Here is an 18,264-nt window from a genome sequence, read left to right on the forward strand (position 1 = left end):
ATTAAGTCCCAGCTCATCAGCAGAGCCTCAAATTCTTGAGAGTTTTACTAGGTACAAGATGTTTCTTACCAAGCACGTTAGACAACGTGTGCGTTTGATTAATATGCTTAGCATTCCCTTTTGCCCTCAGCACCTCCAAACTCCGTTGTGGGATGTTTTCTTAAGCTGAAAAGAAATATTAGCAGTTTTGTATCTTAATGTCAGACACAAATTGGTAGGTGCTGGGTGAACTGCCGCGTTCTTTCCTCTCCCAAGAGGCCAAGATGTAGAACAAGGTTTTTAGCTGATAATTAGCTTTAAGCTATCAGTTTCAGCAAGTCATTTGTCAAGTACTCTTTAATTGCTGGACAGTTTTTTCCCCTTAGAATGACAGGAGCATAACAAAGCATCGTGGGTAAAAAACTTGATGTTCACCGTATAATACAGAAGCCACTTTGAGAAGAACAGATTTCTAGAAAGTAAGCTACCTAATTCTTATTTTTCTTTTTTTTTTTTTTTAATTTAGGCTTGTGTTAAAGTCTGTGGTTATGTCAGAAAGCAAGTGGAAAAGATTAGAAATTCTATGGATGGTAAGAATGTGGACACAGTTTTGATGGAGCTCGGAGTTCGTTTTCATCGACTTATCTATGAACACCTACAGCAATATTCCTACAGTTGCATGGGAGGCATGTTAGCTATTTGTGACGTGGCTGAATACAGGAAGTGTGCCAAAGACTTCAAGGTAGGTGCGGATGGGTCCGTGTTGTACAGCCATACAGGAATTAGTAACAGGATGCTATTTTTAATCCGATGGCTTTTCTTCATAAAAAAAGTTTGTTTCTAACTGAACATCATATTTAACTTGCTGATGTGATGTAGTCTGTTACTATACCAGTGGCTCTTTATAATTTCCTAAAAAGCTATTTCCTGATACAGTTTTATCACTTGTAGGCTGTGTTTATTGAAGAATTGAGTTTGCATTATGTGTTCTGTGTATAACTTTGTGTTATACAAAGATGTATATGTGCATGTGCACACACAAGGAGAGAATAATAGATGTAAATCCTCTGTAGAGAGGAAGTGTTTTGAGAATTTAGGGGGACATAGCATAAAAAGGGTTCGAGCATCTCTAACGCTATATCTGTCTTTCTCTTTTTCTCTTAACCACAGATTGCACTGGTGTTACAACTTTTTGATACCTTGCATGCACTTTGCAATCTTCTGGTTGTAGCTCCGGATAACTTAAAACAAGTTTGCTCAGGAGAACAACTTGCTAATCTGGACAAGAACATCCTTCACTCCTTTGTTCAGCTGCGTGTTGATTATAGGTCTGCTCGTCTTGCTCGTCACTTCAGCTGAGAGCATGGAAAGAAATGTACCTTTGGGCAGGCCTTAGCTGTTAGAAAGCACAGGAAATGATTTCTTAACACACCATGGTTGTAACCTTTGTGGGATAATGACTGTTGAGACTCAAGCAGCAGCCATATTTAAACATGACCATGTAGAAAGGTGAGCAGGTAAAATTCTGAATGGTGTTTCACGTAAGCTGAAGTTCGCCTGGTGAAGAATTGTGCAAATCTACTTGCTACTGATTTATTTTTCATTGGAAACACGTCGGTGTAGGAAAGCAAGCGGTGCGTCTGAAGTATTAGTCTTCAATATTGAATTATCAGATACCATTTTTTAGACTTGAACTACAGAGCATAGTGTAGGTAATGGATTACATAGAATAGACCAGTGTAAAAACATTCTTCATCCATTTTAATGACTTAGACTTCAGCACAGCTAATGATAATCAAATTATCTTTGATTGGTGTTTCTAAGTCATTTCTTTCATTTAAAACATTATCCTGCTCAATGTAATTTCTTGCTCTAATTAATTGGCTTGGAGTTTCTTTGATATGTAGGAGTAAAAGCAACACAGTCCCAGAAAGATGTAATTTATTCATTGTATAGCATTCTAAACAGAACTAAAGTGGTGACAGGTTTTTGGGATTTTTTTTTTTTGGTTCTTTGCCTTTGGATTTTTTGCACCTAGTACTCGAGGGCCCACTGGAATGTATTGGCATCGGATGATCTACATTCTTGTCTCTGATACCGGCACACTGAATTTTATATATGCTCCTAAAGTAAATGCAGCTGCTTTGTCTAAGGCGTTCCTTTTACAAGGTGAAGGTGCCCATTGTTGGGTTAATGTAAAAAAAACTTCTTGTATGTAAATAACTTAATTATAACAAGGTGAAAGGATAAAATGTAGCCTAGTTGCTCATGGAGGAGGCGCAGACAGTGGCTCTAGCAAAAACCTGGAGCTGAAAATTCCTGTGCTGAAGATAATGGATCCTCAGTGCCTGAGCAATATAAAATGTTGAAGTGTGCAGAAACTTCTCTTCCACTGCTCATAATTTTAATATTTGAGACAGGCTACTTTTGCATCCGGCATTTTTTCGGGGTGTTTGACGTGGACCCATAGTGTGCATAGAGTGAATTGAAGCCAACAGTGTTGTTTGAAACATCTGAAGTAGCTTTTCCACAAGTAGCTGAAAGTTGTTGTAAATAGGCCTTTTCAGAGTGAGCTCTTGTGGAAAACAGGTTGGAACTGCTGTGGTTTGTCTCTTCAGTCTGGCTTATGTCATCCCTAAAACAAATCATCTGGTAACACTTTTTCTACTGTGGTATGGAAACATCTTGCTCTCCCATCTTCAGAGCAGCATTTCTATAAATTTACTTGATGGGTTGGCCAAATAAAATTTTTTTCTGCTATTAATGACTTCCCAGGTGCAGTCAGTGTTGACAGATGTGTGGAACTTCTTTTAGTTGAGGTTCTTATGCTTCATTTTCTGTTTAGCAGAGCGTTGTATCAGTAAACAAGAGAGGATGCCAGATTGTCTCAAATTATATTGGGAGGTTGGCTGCTTTGGTGAGCTCTGTAGCTCTATTCCTTGGCCATGGCGAAGCCACAAAGAGGTTTGGACACTGGAGGAGGCACGTACTTGTACTGCTGCCATATTTTTTTTCCAAGAGCTCTGATGTGAATTCAGATAATACCTCTGTTACCTCTGTAACTGAAAGCCAACAATTTTAAGGCTGTGGTTTTCTTAACCAATACAAAATCTTTCTACAGACAAAAAGTGTCAAATTTGTAAATGCTTCAGAAGAGCGAACATCATCTTAAGACTGCAGATCACAGAAGTGTTTCAGGGTTTGTTGTATGATCATTTGAATTATTTTAAGACTGTATGAAATGTATTTACCATATTTCTTGCTTTATTAGCTGTGTTTCCCATGCATATGGTCAGTGCAATATTTTCATTATGCCTGTTAACAGGAGGCAGCAAAAAGTAGGTGAATACTTAAACTTAGATATGTAAACTCTTCCTCAATAAAGAGAATTCCACCCAGACACTTTTTTTTTATTTCCATGTCCTTCAAAAAAATCTTTATACTCAATTGTATAAGCCCTTCTATTTAAAAAAAAAAAAAGAATAAAAGTAATTTTACTGACCAAATTTATTGCTGGTGTGAGCTTTCCCTTTCCCCTTCCTTTAAAAGACCCTCCCCATGCACACACTGGAGGAGTTTTTATTTCTAGAGAAGACTGCGTTGTCAGTAACTTTGCTCTACAAGTTGCATTAGGGTGGGGAACTATAATTTTCACATTTTTAAGTTTAGAGCCCTTACAGCATGTAATTTGGGAAAAATACTTCCAGTGGCTTATGAATACAATAAAGTACTATCCAAAACACAAATATGCCTTTTAATGTTCACGTAACAAGTTAAAGTATTGCCTTTCTAAGGTTCGCTCCTAGAACATAAGTATTTAACGGGCTGGCAGCCACATGAATGCCTGAGAGGAGGTGTGTGTATGTGTGTGTAATTATGTTGTCTACAATTGGTGAAAATGTCTTTGTGGTGAACTGCTGTAGGCTGGAAAAATCAGCTGTGTTTTTCCAAGTCCTATAATTTATTAACATGATTTGGTGTTGTGTTCTGTTTGCGTACGCACAGAGGGCGGGGAGGAGTTGGTGTTCGGAAAGAATGCTTCCCAACACAAATTAAAATACAAAAAAAAAATGGGAAATACAAGTGATTGGAAAAAGAACTAAATACTTAGATGGTAAGAAGTGAAAAAGACATGAACTTAAAGGATGTGAAGCACAAGCAGTTTTAAGTGAAGTAGCAATACATGGAAGGAGAAGGTTAAAATGGGATTAATAGAAACCTGACATATCAACCAAGGAGAATAAGCAGAGCTTGAATTAAAATCCTACCCTGAAATGAAGTGAGCCCCTAGAGGAGAGGAACTGGCTGTGGAATACTTTGTTGTGGAGCTGTTCACTTGTCTTTAAAACTCAAGAGAAGAGGTTCCTTTATACAAGTGTGCATCTGCTGTGAAGGACAAGTATCGGTGCTGTGAATGTGAGCACTGCTCATTTCTACCATGAGGAGGAGAAAGGCATTGGCTGTTTGCAATCTGATGGGAAGGAAGGAGAATCTGCCTGATCACAGACTAATTATTTTCTTTGAAGGCTACAGTGATCTGTGTAATGGTAAGTGCCTGATTTGAGGATGACAAGGTATTGACAGGGGACAGGTCAGTTTACTTTGCAATCTATGCGAGTAGTTTGGTTTGGGTATTTTTCCTTATTAGCTTTCCCAAAATTGTTTTAAATCACTGGTTGCTTCCATGTTTATTGTCACGGGTAACTCAATTTCAGCTGCCTAAGGAGAAATTCCCCACCACGGAGCTGGTGCTGGTGTGTTGTGATTGAATGTTATCAGAATTGATTGCTCCATTGCTGTAGGAAGGGTTGGGAATATGTGGCAAAAATACTACGTCTTACAAAGTGCCCTGAAGAGGATGAGACCCGCTGGGTTCCTTTGTGGGCTGGATACATGTTGGCCTGTAGTTCCAGGTTTCTCAATCCAATATCTGCGTAGCAATAAACCTAATGTACTGAGTTAGAGATGTCATGACAAGTTCCAACAGAGACAGTGCACTGCGTTAAATTTTCATAGCAATAAATACCTTAAATTGGTTTATTGTTTGAGTTGAACTAGTCATAGATAGGGAAACCACACTGAGGTGATTGTTTTTCCTATACGATAAAGGAAGTGGACATCGAAATAATTTCTTGTCTAATTTTTAGGTGCAGGTAGCAGCTCTTCTGCTTTACACTTCTTGTCCTAGGAGCAGGTGGATGAACAAACCAGCCATCAGCACCAAAAGCTGCTCTCCTAGAGGACAACTGAAAGGTAGGAGCACCTTTCCTGTCCTGTTGTTCTGCTGAGTATTGGCTTCAAGGCATTATCCACCACCACCACCTCTGTGCTAGTTGTAAGTGGAGACAGATCTGTGTTTTGCTATCTACATAGAAGTGTTTTCTTTCTGGATATCGAAGCTAGCATTTTGATACTGGTTTTTTTTCTGTTTTTTTCTACACCTGTTTTAAGGAGGGGAGGGAGCCAGATCTCCTGCCGAGTCCTGTTTGCTGCTTTTTTTTGGCTGCTTTTCCTCCATTCTCATTTCTTTTGGTGGTAGGAGATTTCTATACCATGTCTTCTGCTTATCTTAGAGTGGGGAAGCAGCTGTGTTTGCTTGTCGTCTTTTCTCTTGTATGGGGCACTGCTTACTCTGTGTCAATACAGCCCCTGGTGTATGTGGAAGCCTTGGTTTCTACTTTTATTCTATTAGCTTTATGTGCCTGTGCCCTGTTTCCCTTTCCAGATCCCTTAGGACTGCTCTATCCCTTCCCCTCTGTTACCACACTACCAGAGAGAGAGGGAAACCTTTCACTTTGCAGCATGGCTTCTAGGAGACTTACGTATTATCTAGTGGTTCTTCATCCGCGCGTAGCCTGGCTGGAGGAGTTCAGCTCCCTTCCCTTCCCCTTTATTCCTTTGCCTTCCCTGTATTCTCTCATCTCTGTGGGTCTCTGTTTCTGCATAGTCTGTCCTGTATAGAGTCATAGAATAGTTTTGAGGTGGAAGGGACCTTAAAGATCATCCAGTTCCAACCCCCCTGCCACTAGATCAGGCTGCCCAAGGCCCATCCAACTTGGTGCACTGAAATGAAGTATCACGTAAGGGTCCCTTATCTCGGGGTAAGAGATATCTTCAGCATCCATTAGGTCATGTGCCAGGAAAGCAATGTGAAATGTAAAGTTGAGCCATCTCTGACTCATGTTTTTGAGAACAGCTTTATAATCAAAAACCTTAACCCCACCTCATCTGTTTGTAAGGCTGCCCTTGTCCTTCTTCTTTCTATCCCAGCTTCCCTTATAGCCAGGGGTATACGCTGACACAAATGAGCCCTAGCAGGGTCTTCATTGTACATTTCACAGAATCACCAGGTTGGAAAAGACCTACAGAAGCATCGAGTCCAACCATTCCCATCAATCACTAAACCACGTCCCTCAGCGCCTCATCCACATCTGCCTTTTCTGTTTTAAGCATCAGTCCGTTGGGGATAGGAGCTGTTCAACCAAGCATCCAGTGTCACTAAGTCCACCTCTTTGCTTGAAAAGAAAGGCGAGACTGTGAAGAGAAGTCCCTAGAGTAGATTCATCGGTAGATAAACTGCACGATATCGGGATAAATAGCTCCTGCTGACAGACATGATTAAGGTCCACCTCAATTGATGCTGCCAGTTGAAGATGGTAATTTTGAGCTCTATGCTGCTTTGATGCCTGGTATTTGAGTATTGCGGAGAAGCCAGCTAATAGGAGCTTGTATCTGAAACATTTTTATAACATTTTACTGTAAACAATTCATTAAAATGTCTTGTTGAGTCTTAGACAAGTGGATTTTTGAAGGTTGCTCATTTTACTTATGCACCCAAAGTCAATTTGAGTATGAATATATAACATTTTACTCATAATAGCAAACAACTTCAGAGAAGAGACATTTATTCTGGAGGCAAAGATTCAAACTAGACAGCAATGATGCATTACAAATATATAATTATTTGCACTAATATTTGAGCAGGTGGAATGGATTAGTACATGGTCAACATTGCACTGCTGATAACATGTATTTTTCTATATTAATATGTACTGTGCAACATGTATTAAAATTGTCAATAATTCATTTTAACAGAGATAGCAATATTTATATTGCTGTGTTCTACAGACAGCAGAGAGAATTGTTAAAATGTGCAAAGCTGGGTTAGATTTAACTCAACTTTGCTTTCCAGTGTGTGCGAGTTTAATTTCTCATTATAAAAATAAAACCACCCTTCAACCTAGAAAGGCTTTTACTCTTCTGCGGAATTTCTGATCAGTCTTGCTCTCCCTAGCCTGTTAGGAAACATCTTGAAATGATACCTCTGAGACCCAGCTCTCTGTATTAATACTGGGTACAACCTCTGTTTAGGTGTTTAATAGGTGGATTCCCTTTGAAGATTTTCCTGAATTAACTGGAGATCACTGTTACATCTTTTTAGGCATATTTTGTCTTCTGCTACGTTGATCAATGTTTTCCCCTCTCTTTCTGGAAGCCCCTGAGGGTAAAGTTAGTCTGATTAACTCGTGAACATACCTCCTTTTATAAAGGAGGAGTGAGAGAAGAGACTCCTCTCCGGGTGTTGTTATTGCTGGAAAATCCCATGTGAAGCAGAAAGTTTTAGAGGGGTATCTGTGAGACCTCCTCTGGAGTCCTGTGTTCAATTCTGGAGTCCTCAGCACAGGAAGGACCTGGATCTGTTGGAGCAAGTCCAGAAGAGGCCACAAATATGACCTGAAGCCTGGAGCACCTATAGGAGGTCAGGCTGAGAGTTGGGCTTCTTCAGCCTGGAGTAGAAAAAGCTCCAGGGAGACCTTCTAGCAGCCTTCTAGTACTTAAAGGAGGCTCCCTGAAAGCTGGGGAGGGGCTCTTTATCGTGGATGAGTGGAAATGGTTTTCAGCTGAAAGAGAAGAGATTTAGACTAGATATTAGGAAGAAGTTTCTTCTGTGAGGGTGGGGAGGCCCTGGCCCAGGTTGCCCAGAGAAGCTGTGGCTGCCCCATCCCTGGAGGGGTTCAAAGCCAGGTTGGATGGGGCTTTGATCAACCTGATCCAATGGGAGGTGTCCCTGCCCATGGCAGGGGGTGGAACTGGGTAGTCCTTAAGGTCCCTTCCAACCCAAACTGTTCTATGAATCATGTTGTTTGCATGTGTTTTGTGATGGTTGTTTTGTTCTGAGATGCAGACAAGGATTTGTGTTTAGGAAGAAACGGATTGTATTGCTTTTTCCTCCCTGGGATGTCTGTCTGGAGGCAGGGAACCAAGTTGCATGCAGCAGCAGAGCTCAAAGCAGGCAGAATCCTTGCGTGCACCTGAAGACTTCAAAATGAATCTCCCTGTCCAGCCAGACCAAAGTTCAACTAGACTGGTGAATCTGTCCATTTTTGTGCTCTTTTTTCTTTTTTTTTGTACATGCTGATATGTTTGAATCTCGGTGGTGGCTGCAGGAATGGATTATTCCTTTCTCTTCTCTAGGTAACTTGTTTATTCTGAAATAACATGCTGCATTTGAAAAGCTTCTTTAAAAGTGTAATGGCATCCTTCTGTGGTGTCTGAGCATCTGCCATAAATGCCTGTGTGAACCGAGCCCCCAGTTGAGACTGAAGAAAAGAAAGTCTTGCTTAGCTGTTGAGAATCAACTTGCTGGGTTTTTTTAATTTACTTTTTCTCTCCTGCAACAGTGAGAGCCTTAAATTGTAATTTTGAGGCAGGGCTTCAAGTCCAGGTCTTCTGAAGGAGACCAGAAATAGCCGGCTTATGTTCGCTCAACATATAGGGCTCTGTGCCAAATTCACTGCTGATGTGAGCGGCTGTGACTTTGCCAGCTTCAATGAAAATATGAATTTTTAAAAGTCCATAAGCACGTTAGACACATACCTTTGTCTTTCCACAATTAGTTTTGTTGCTTACATAGCATGAGGCTTTCTGTGGTACATAATCCAATGCCTAAATATAGTAATTCCAATGCACTTGAGATCAAATTAGATTTGTACTTTTAAACTCAGTTTTGTCTGTAAAGATAATGTTATATTGCTGAAGGGATTTGGTACTTAAAGTGTCTGAACAAGTCTAAGTGGCTCTTGGGCATTATAATTTTTATTTAGCTGCTTTTAGCCCAATCACTAATCAAATTAAAGCCTACCATGACTGGTGTATAACTTGGAGCAGACGGTGGAGCGTGTTCAGCTGATGGCACCTAATTTGTTGGTGAATGAGGTGCTAAGGTGGTAGTTTTGTTAGCAACAAATAATGCTTCTTCTCTGAAAACGAAGTAGTAGGCTAAAGTGGACAAAGAAGACACATCTGAGGTGGTGATAGTCCCCACAAAGGTGGGCAAAGATCCCTTTGAAGTCTTTTTGCCATGAAGGAGCTTTGCTGTAAGTGAAATTAATTCATTTGGTCTTGAGAAATAATGATCGTGTAAGAATAACGCTGCTAGTTGTGTGTAGGGAGGAGGGGAAGGGCATGAAAGAGCTGTCAGTTCCCCTCTAGGAAATTATTTCAGAACATACCCTCAGCTCACACCACCAGAGGGAGATTGTCTTGTGTGGCAGCGACGTGATCCAAAATGTAGTTTGTTTCCCATTTAAGACACCGCAAACATTGAGAAAACCCAAGCTATTCTTTGTGCAACTCGTAATTCTCTCCATGTTGGTGTTTTCCATTCAGACCCACCGTATGAGGTAACAAACAAGAAGGTGGGCAGTCTTCTGTTTTGTTTCATGTCAAAATGGTACATTTAGCAACGTTAGGGGCCTAGCTTAAAAAGAGGAGGCAGAAAATAATGATTCAATGGGAGTCCTTAGTGCTCAACTGTTCAGTCCTGTTGCGAGGGCAGAAATCAACAGCAATACCGGTTAAAGGAGAGTTCATCTTGGTTCTTTATTTCCAGGACTGAATAAAGTCCTAATCAGGCTCAGGAAAAGTCAGCCTTTTACTCTTAGGAGCTTGTAAGAGTGGAGCTTAAATAGTGTGCTGTCAGATACACCCTTACACTTGAGATTGTTGAATTGAAGTGTACTTTCCTTTAATTTTAAAGTGCCAACAAATTGCTTTGTGCCATAACAGTCGAGAAATGGCTCTCGTTCTTCAGCAGAACTTGCTCTATATAAAATAGACATAGATGTAGATGTGCTGAGGAAGCTGGGGGAGAGTGATGTGGCACTCTTTAAAATTTCTTTTGTTATTGTTAATTTAGCAGAATGTTATATTTGGATGTCAAACCAGGTGGATTCCAAGGGGAAAACGGAGTGGAGCCTATTCTGCGATGAAACAAGATTGCTGACGAGAACACAGCTACCCTGCACTACCACGCAAGACATAAAGGAGCCAAAAGAGGCAAAAGTGAAGCAGTTCTCAAGGCACGGTAGCATCACAGGGGGCTGGGATCACTGAATACCCACTCAGTGAATTTAAATGTGTAGTGTGCTAGTTGTGGGCACTCCCTATATCATGGTCTAAGAGCAAAGGGAGCTCTTCCAAAGTCTTATTCATCCAAAGTCTTATTCATATAACTTAAGTAGGACAGATGATTTGCTTGCTTAGATGAGTCTCGGTTGCTTCATCACCACAAAGAGACACGAGCCGCTCATTTAGAACAGCTAAAATGAGATATACCTAAAGGGTAAGATGGCTTCACCTACTTGTTGAGACCAAGGAAGCCCACTGAAACTTATTATTTTGACCCCTGAAGAACTGCCTGTAATGGATTCATCCCTTTCAGCTTTCTTGGCTCATTGGATTTCATTTTCCCTGGCAAATGGAAGAATCTAGAGCTGATATTTTTTTTTCATTTGGAAGCCTGATGGTAGACTGGAGAACAGAGGATTTGATAGCAGGCTGATACTGTCTTTCAGTGTTCAGTGGTTGTCTTTACGAAGACTGCATAGTAGCTCTGGCTATGGCACAACATCGCTTATGGATTTATCTCCAGTGGCAATGCTGTGTCAAGAAGCACGTTAGCGTACACGGTGATGCAGACATGAAAAATGTGTTTCCTAAATTACTTTGATCCTGGTCTCTCTGGTGATCTCAAAGCCAAGGGATGAGTCTTTTCTGGAGGAGCCGTTCTGTTGTGGCTGATGAAGAAAACAAGCAAATGGGGGAACGAGAGAAAAGAGGTTAAACTGGACAAAAGGCTTGGACTGAAATCTGACAAATGCTTCCTTCATTTCTCTTTGCTTTGCTCTAAACAAGTCTTTGATTTCTTTAATCTGACACTGGCTAACTTCAAACAAAATGAGTTTTCTTCTAGCTTGGTTCCCTTCTGCTTGGCATCTCTCTCCTTCCACACCTGCTGGTCCTTGGCAGAGAAGAACAGGCCCTCTCATTTTGCTCCCCCTTGGATCCCAGCTCTGCCTGCATGAGTGACAGCTGCTGTCTGACCATTTGGTTGACTGATGATTGTGCATTTGTCTAAGACTGCACAATGAGGTATGATACAAGTTAGACAATCTACAGATGCCATCCATCTGTTCCATCGCTGGCTTCTCATAGAAGTGGGCTTTCTTCTCTTGTCCTCAAAAATTTCTTTTCTGGATCTCTTCTTCCACATTGAACACAGCAAACTTCCCTTTGCAGGTGGAATTCTTCAATGCTGGTCCTGGTCTGAGTGGCTTCTTGGGGTTTTTTTGATATTTTAGAGCTACTCTGGCAGTCTGTTAGGGCGCACCTCATGTCTGTCTGCTTCCTGCAGGGCTCTGTTTATGAGCTGCCCTCATACGTCTTCACTACTTTCACCCTCTTATTTTCCTGAATCCATCTGCTAGCCAATGCTTGTCAGGCTGTCACAGAAATGGTGTCTGCTGTCCTTGCCAGGGGACCTGAAGAATCAGAGTATTTTTTTTCCCCTGTGCAGCAATGAATGGTATTTCTAGCCATCGTATTTACCTTGTAAACCACAAAACATCAAAGGAGCAGCTGAGCTTCCTGATTGATTTCTATTTTTTTTAACCAATTCTCTCAGGTTAGGACTTTGAGAGTCCCTGAAGCTGAAGGCTACCACGAACACCAAGGAGAAATTATTTATCTCCCTCTGAAGAACATCCTGGGAAGCACCTCTCCTAGGGTGCTTCCATCTGACCTGCCATTCTCTTTCAACTCTGCTTTGGGACTACCTTACCTGGAGGCAGTTTTTTGATTCCCAGCACACCCTCCCCTCTCCTCATCCCTCCTCCCAAACCAACTCGCACTTCAGCCAAGGCGTACTTGGCAGGAGAGAACAGAAACTATTCCAAGAACAGGATCTCTATCAGTCAAGCAGTTCCTTGTCATCTTGACCCCTCCTGATTCACAGGTGGCTTTGAGTTTCCCCGTCTGGCAACGCAGGAGGCAACTGCTAACAGAGCTTAGTTGATTCAACTCAATAAAACAGAAGAATTTGGAATGACAGAATGAAACCTCACCTTTTCACGCTGTGGTACCCTGAAGGCAGGCTTCTTATTTTGCAAAATCTTGGAAACAGCGGTTGACATCAGCCTTGATGGAATGAAATATGGGGCCTGCCTAGTCCAAGGTTGCCCTGTGCTCAATGTTTGATAGTTGGTTCTTGGAGTCATTGTTTCCTGTACCTATTGAGAGTGTGTCGTAGACTTACTGTGCCAGTTTATCATGCGGGAGCTAATTCTTTATGAAGTTGGATTTTTCTGTGGTCTAACCTTTGCAATTGGCCAATTCTACTGTGGCTGTACTTAGCTGCAGGGCAGATATAAGATTTAACTGCCTGTATTGCTAGGTATTTCAAAGACACTGGATAATTCAGATTGAAAGCGGCATCTGAAAGTCATCTGGTCCATTCTACTATTTTTAAAGCAGAATCAGCATTGAATTCAGACTGTAATAACAGCCCTGGAAAGAAGGTGCAGGAGGTGGACATGTTGATTGTGTGTATCCAAGTTCTATTTTGTCAGGAGGTTTTTAATTACTTTTTTTGCATAAGGATTACTCTTTGAACAGTGGAGTAAATAGAAGTCTGGGGAACGTTGTCAGGTTCCTCCACCTGAAGATGCCCAAGACTCCCTTAAATCATTCTGAAGCACCTCCTGTGCTGTGCTGTGTCCTCCAGCTTTTAAGTGGATGAGTGGTCACCTGTGTTAGATTCATGTGAGGCAGAATCATTGAATCATTTGGTTGGAAAAGACCTTTGAGATCATTGAGTCCAAGCATACCTGTCCATGATTAAACCATATCTGTGTGATACACATTAGTCTTGCATATCTCATACATGTGCTAAGCAGACACCAGTTCACACATTTCATAGAATCGTAGAACAACCAGGTTAGAAGAGACCCACCGGATCATCGAGTTCAACCATTCCTATCAAACACTAAACCGTTTCAAGTAATCAACAGATGGAATAAACAACAAACTACTGCTGCGATTGCTCTATAGCCTTTGCTTTCTTGAGACACTAATAGGTATTTCTTTGCATTGAAGATTTTGCACTGAATTTATTAGAACAGATTTTTTAATTTTTTTTTTTCAGGTTTCTATGCCTCTACTACCTATAGTTAAAGCAGACAAATTGTCTAAAAAAAACCACTCCTTGAAATTCCCAGAGAAGAATCAGGTTGGATAAACCCATGGTGAGACCCAGAGCTTACATCTTGGTTTCAGTTTAGGGAATAGTTTTAGGTATAGTGCCTAACCAAGAGACTTTGTCTTGAAAAGATGAAATACTCCCCCAAAAGGCAGAGAATACTGGGTTAGATACCGTGAATGAGGAGTTTTAGTGAACAGGCTCACATGGCAGCGAAAGACGTGGTTTGGGGCCACATCATGCAGAAGGGGGAGTGTTGTTAAGGTGCAGAGTAGGAGCTGTGCCCTATAGAACTGGGACCCTAGTAGGAAAGTCTCTTCTCTCCTCCTCCTTGCTCAGTGCTGTGCTCCTCTCCTGCTTTCTGTCCAGATGATGAGAGGGAAGCTTTCTTAGTCTACGTTTCTGGTACTCGGGCTAGGTCAGGTCCTGCTTGTATGAAGGGCGGTCGCCTTTTTATATAGGAATACAAAAGTAGCATTAAAGCATATTTAGAGTAGTATGTTCTTGGTCCAATATGAGCTGTAGCCATTTTTGAAGTTTCTAGACAAGGAAGGAAAATATGAACCACTTCTCCAAACGTTTTAATCACTTCAGTTCCAGGTTGTCCAAGGAAAGCTTTTCCCCCACCATGCACATCTCTAAAATGTGGGGTTTTTTGCAAATTGGCTGCTGCTCGAGGTTGGAGAATCGTGGCCACTGTTCCCTCCAAGGGACAAAGGAGGGACTTGTAACTCAAGCAGAGAAACAGTTAAGCTTCTTAAGCTGTGTAAGCAAAAAGGAGGGGGGGGGGGGGAGGAAAAAGTTGCCAACCTATTTTTGACAAAAGACGGGAAAATGACAGGCTGTTTGGGGTATGCAAGAAATTTTCCCTTTCATACATATTGACAGCCAGAGGGGGGTTATTATTGAGAATATGGGTAAAGTTACTGCCAGTTTCTGCTGGTACTCATGTTTAAAAAGAAACTATGGAAACCAGGAGTAGGAATATTAATTAAGTTCAAATTTGGAATGCCTTTGCTAGGAGTGGCTGCATGAATTCAATGAAGCAGCCTGTTGGGTTGCAATTCACAACGTTGTTTGCAATTTAATAGAGTGCTGAACTTTTCATAAATTAACATGTTGTTTCAATAATCTGATTAAAAGGTTATATGTTGATAAGATTAGCCTTAGCTGATTTTTTTTTTCCCCCCTTTCTTGCTTAAAGAATCAGTGCATGTTTTCTTTAATCAGTATGCAGCCATAAACTGTACCTTACAGGCAGGATCGTTGACTCATTTAGACTGTGGAAGTGAAGTCAGTGCAATTGGGACAGTTTACACCTGCTCAGGATATGACCTTTATTCTCAAAATCCAGTGGACATCTTAATTATACAGATATTCCAAAAATACTGATTTTTTGAAAGATTTTCATTAGCAGTGGGATTTGATTTAATTCTACTTTTATAGAATAAGATGGCAGCGATAATACTTTGTTCTCTTCTAGTTTGTCATTTTCTTCCTCATAACTTGGCTATATTACATAACATGTTTTAAAATGTTAAATCATAGAATCATAGAATAGCTTGGGTTGGAAGGGACCTTAAAGATCATCCAGTTCCATGCAAGTGTGTATATAAAAATGCATATATATTTATATATATAGAGAGAGAGAGAGAAAAGGGGAAGACACTCAGGTGTAGCAAGAAAATTTTGCTTATGTAGGACCACCTTCTAGGACACTCGAGGGATCTGTAATGGAAAACTGAGCAAACTCAGTGCTGCAGCATCCAGTTTAGAAATTCAGATCCGCAGAAGTATTGGGGTATATAAATATCATTGTTTCAAAGAGGCCTTATGTGCCTGAATGACTTTAATGGGTCTGTGCCATGACGTGGCACAACTTAGTGCTCTGCAAGCATTGCCCAAGTCCATGAGGGTGGATGTGAGCTGTGAGATATGTATTGTCCTCTCTGGTAGCAGCCAAAGAAATGGAAGCACAGAACGACAGATGGAAATGCCTTCAAATGGAGCAGAGGGACCCTTGTTCATGCACACAGCTATTCTTTCCACCTGCTTCTGTAAGCACCTTCCATTTTGCATGGATTTAGCCACCCCTGAGTCCCACAACTCTTCACCTGTGTCCATCTCTCCGTGTAACTTGTACGTGCGGGTACCTCAGTGTGATGGTTGTTGTCCAGAAATAACCAAGTGCCCAAAATGGCCTGAATTAGGAACCCCACGTACCTGTTTGCCTGGAAAATCAGGTATTAAGCGATGGGTAAAGGGCCAAACAGAGCCTCCAGTTCTGCTAACGGTTCCCATAAATTATTCCCGTGTTATGACCCAATCCTGAGCTCAGTTCACTGAACCGTCGTACACCTTCAACATTAAAGTTTGTTGACCAATTTCCCCATCCCGTGGCCTTTTCTAGGGGTGAAGGAGAGACTTCCAACTCTAGCTTTGCAGAAATATCTTGTAGCTCAACCAGGGGAACTTAGAAGTGCTGGAGGGACAAGTGGGGGACAGAGTAGAAGGCTGAGTGCTGTCTCGTGTGCGAGGGGACAGGTGCAGTTATCCACAGGATGCTCCTCCGTTTTCAGGTGTGCAATGAAATACATTCCAAATAATACTCTCAAAACCCTTCATGTGACAGGCAGGAGTGGTTCAGGAAAGCTGCCAGCTCTGTATAAGAGTAGAGCGGCTGCTCTGGTTTTTAACTGCCTTACATCTTTGCGATAAGAACGGTGGCTGCGTTCAGAAAGCGCTTATTAAGCCAAAAATAAACCCCCATTTTTCTGTGAAAAGCGAGTTATAAATATAATCGCAGTCAGCGGTAGATCTCAAATCTAAATTGTATGCTTTGCTGAGACTTTTTTTTTTCCCTCCTCTCCCCCAGACAGGGGTTAGAGGATGGTAAAGATGCACTTCCCTGGGATGGTAGAAGGGAGGCAGCCTTGTTTCAAGTAATGCTCTTTCTGGGCCATAATCCAAAATGCACAGTAGGCAGAAGTTAAAAGGAAGTGCTTGCTTTTAGGTTTTTAAACTATATCCCTTAATCCTGGGTGATGATTGACAATCATGATTTAGAGTACGAGGTGCCCCTTTCTAATCCGGCAAGTTTGATGTTATTTGCGTATCTAGTATGGCTTTATTCAACTAAAACTAAATGGGAGCCTGTGCAATTGATGCCACATTTCAGAGATGAGTCCTGGACTGGGAGTCTATTTACAGATTAGTGGATACACAGTATCCATAGTCCTGGCCTTTTTTAATGTGTGTGTGTGATTTAAAGACTCCAAAAGGCAAATTTACAATTAAAATGTTTCTTGCTGGGTAAGAATACTAGTGGGAGACTTTTTACATAATTTAATTCACCGTGAAGGGAAGCAATATACAAGATTATATTAATCCTAGTTTGATAATTATAGTAAAATAAGAATACATGTTTGTATTTAATAATGATTAAAAAGCTAGCATTTATTGGCTTTGTGTTGTTATTATCACGTATGTGCTCGATCTTAGTTTCAACACAAATGCTTCTCTCCTTGCTGAAGCTTGCAGTAAGTGAATGGAAAATGAAGAGGACAGAACGGTTAATGAGTATTTGCCCGTGGATTGTTATTTGTAAAGGTGAGGTGACGCTTCCTATCTCTGGTGATCAGCTTTTAAATCAATTTTGCTTAAAGAAAAGAAGTAATAAATCCTGATGCATCAGAAATGGTAAATAGAGGAAGCATTTAGGTTAAAAAAAAAAGCTCAATGTAACTTAAGCATGTAAAGCTTTGCAGCATCTTCTGTAGGGTTTACTGCAGCATCTTTCATAGGGTTTGCTGTTGATTTACCAAACACAGCCAAGCTGAGATGCACTCTTGTTGATGGAAGCTTGATGTGTATATTTAGCATTAATCACAAGCAGCTGTGGTGGAGGGAAACCTCCCTTCTAGCCAGCCAGATTATATTAGATTAAAATGATCCATATGTAAGGTGTTGCAATACCTACTACGGGGACAGGAGGGAAATCAGGTTATACTTGCAACTAGATTAACACAGGGATTGAGCAGGCAAGTAATTCTATCCTGCTTTTTATTTTGTCAGGTGGGAGAAAGTTCACTGGGGTAGCAACATTTTCTCCCTCGACGAGGCGTGCTCTGAAATTGCTTTGGACACACACGCTGGCTCCTTGGGTTGGTGGAGGATCCCGGCAGAGCCTGATGCCGTAGGATGCAAGTGTTTAAACCCCAGTTACACAACCCCATCTGCAGGGAATGCAGCTGCCTGTAAGCTGCTCTGGACCAATTAGTGGATGATGCTGGGTGCATCGTTTAGCACCTTGGATGCTGGAGAAGCTGATTGTCAGCTGGCTGTGGGGAGATCCCACCCTTGGGACAGTGGTAACGTTAGCCAGGGAAATACACTATAACCTGGAATATGATGCATCAGGAGAGCACGTTGCCATCGATGGGGTGCAAAACTCCTCTGTGAGGACAGGAATGTTTTCCTTTGTGGCTTGAGACTGTCAATGGAGGACAATGCGTGATGTTTTCTGTGCTGTCCTACAGAAACAAAAACTCAATAAAATATTGCATAGACCTAAGAAGTAGGGGGGCAGGGTAGCTGAGCTAGATTTGCATAATGCTGGTGTTGGAATTTGGCTGCCAGGGGGGCAGGGAGAAGCAAGGGAATATAGAATTCACTTTCTTGATTGTGAATAGCACCAGGGGCTCTGCACTGAAGTGCTGGGATGGAGCCGTGGTGGGCCTGGGCATGAT

At 41.4% G+C, this 18,264-nt stretch overlaps 1 protein-coding gene across 3 annotated transcripts in view; it reads left to right on the top strand.

Annotated features, from left to right (window-relative positions):
* Positions 1 to 3,099, top strand: part of EXOC5 (exocyst complex component 5) — a 29,965-nt gene extending 26,866 nt beyond the window's left edge. For all 3 annotated transcript variants that reach the window (XM_069856825.1, XM_069856826.1, XM_069856827.1), the window contains 2 exons: positions 506 to 721; positions 1,150 to 3,099. In XM_069856825.1, the coding sequence (XP_069712926.1) occupies positions 506 to 721; positions 1,150 to 1,338 (405 nt within the window). In that variant the 3' untranslated portion in view covers positions 1,339 to 3,099. The remainder of the gene's footprint in view (positions 1 to 505; positions 722 to 1,149) is intronic.
* Positions 3,100 to 18,264: the final 15,165 nt, after the last annotated feature.

The sequence above is a fragment of the Phaenicophaeus curvirostris genome, chromosome 5 (genome assembly GCF_032191515.1).
Source record: "Phaenicophaeus curvirostris isolate KB17595 chromosome 5, BPBGC_Pcur_1.0, whole genome shotgun sequence".
Classification (NCBI taxonomy): Eukaryota; Metazoa; Chordata; class Aves; order Cuculiformes; family Cuculidae; genus Phaenicophaeus; species Phaenicophaeus curvirostris.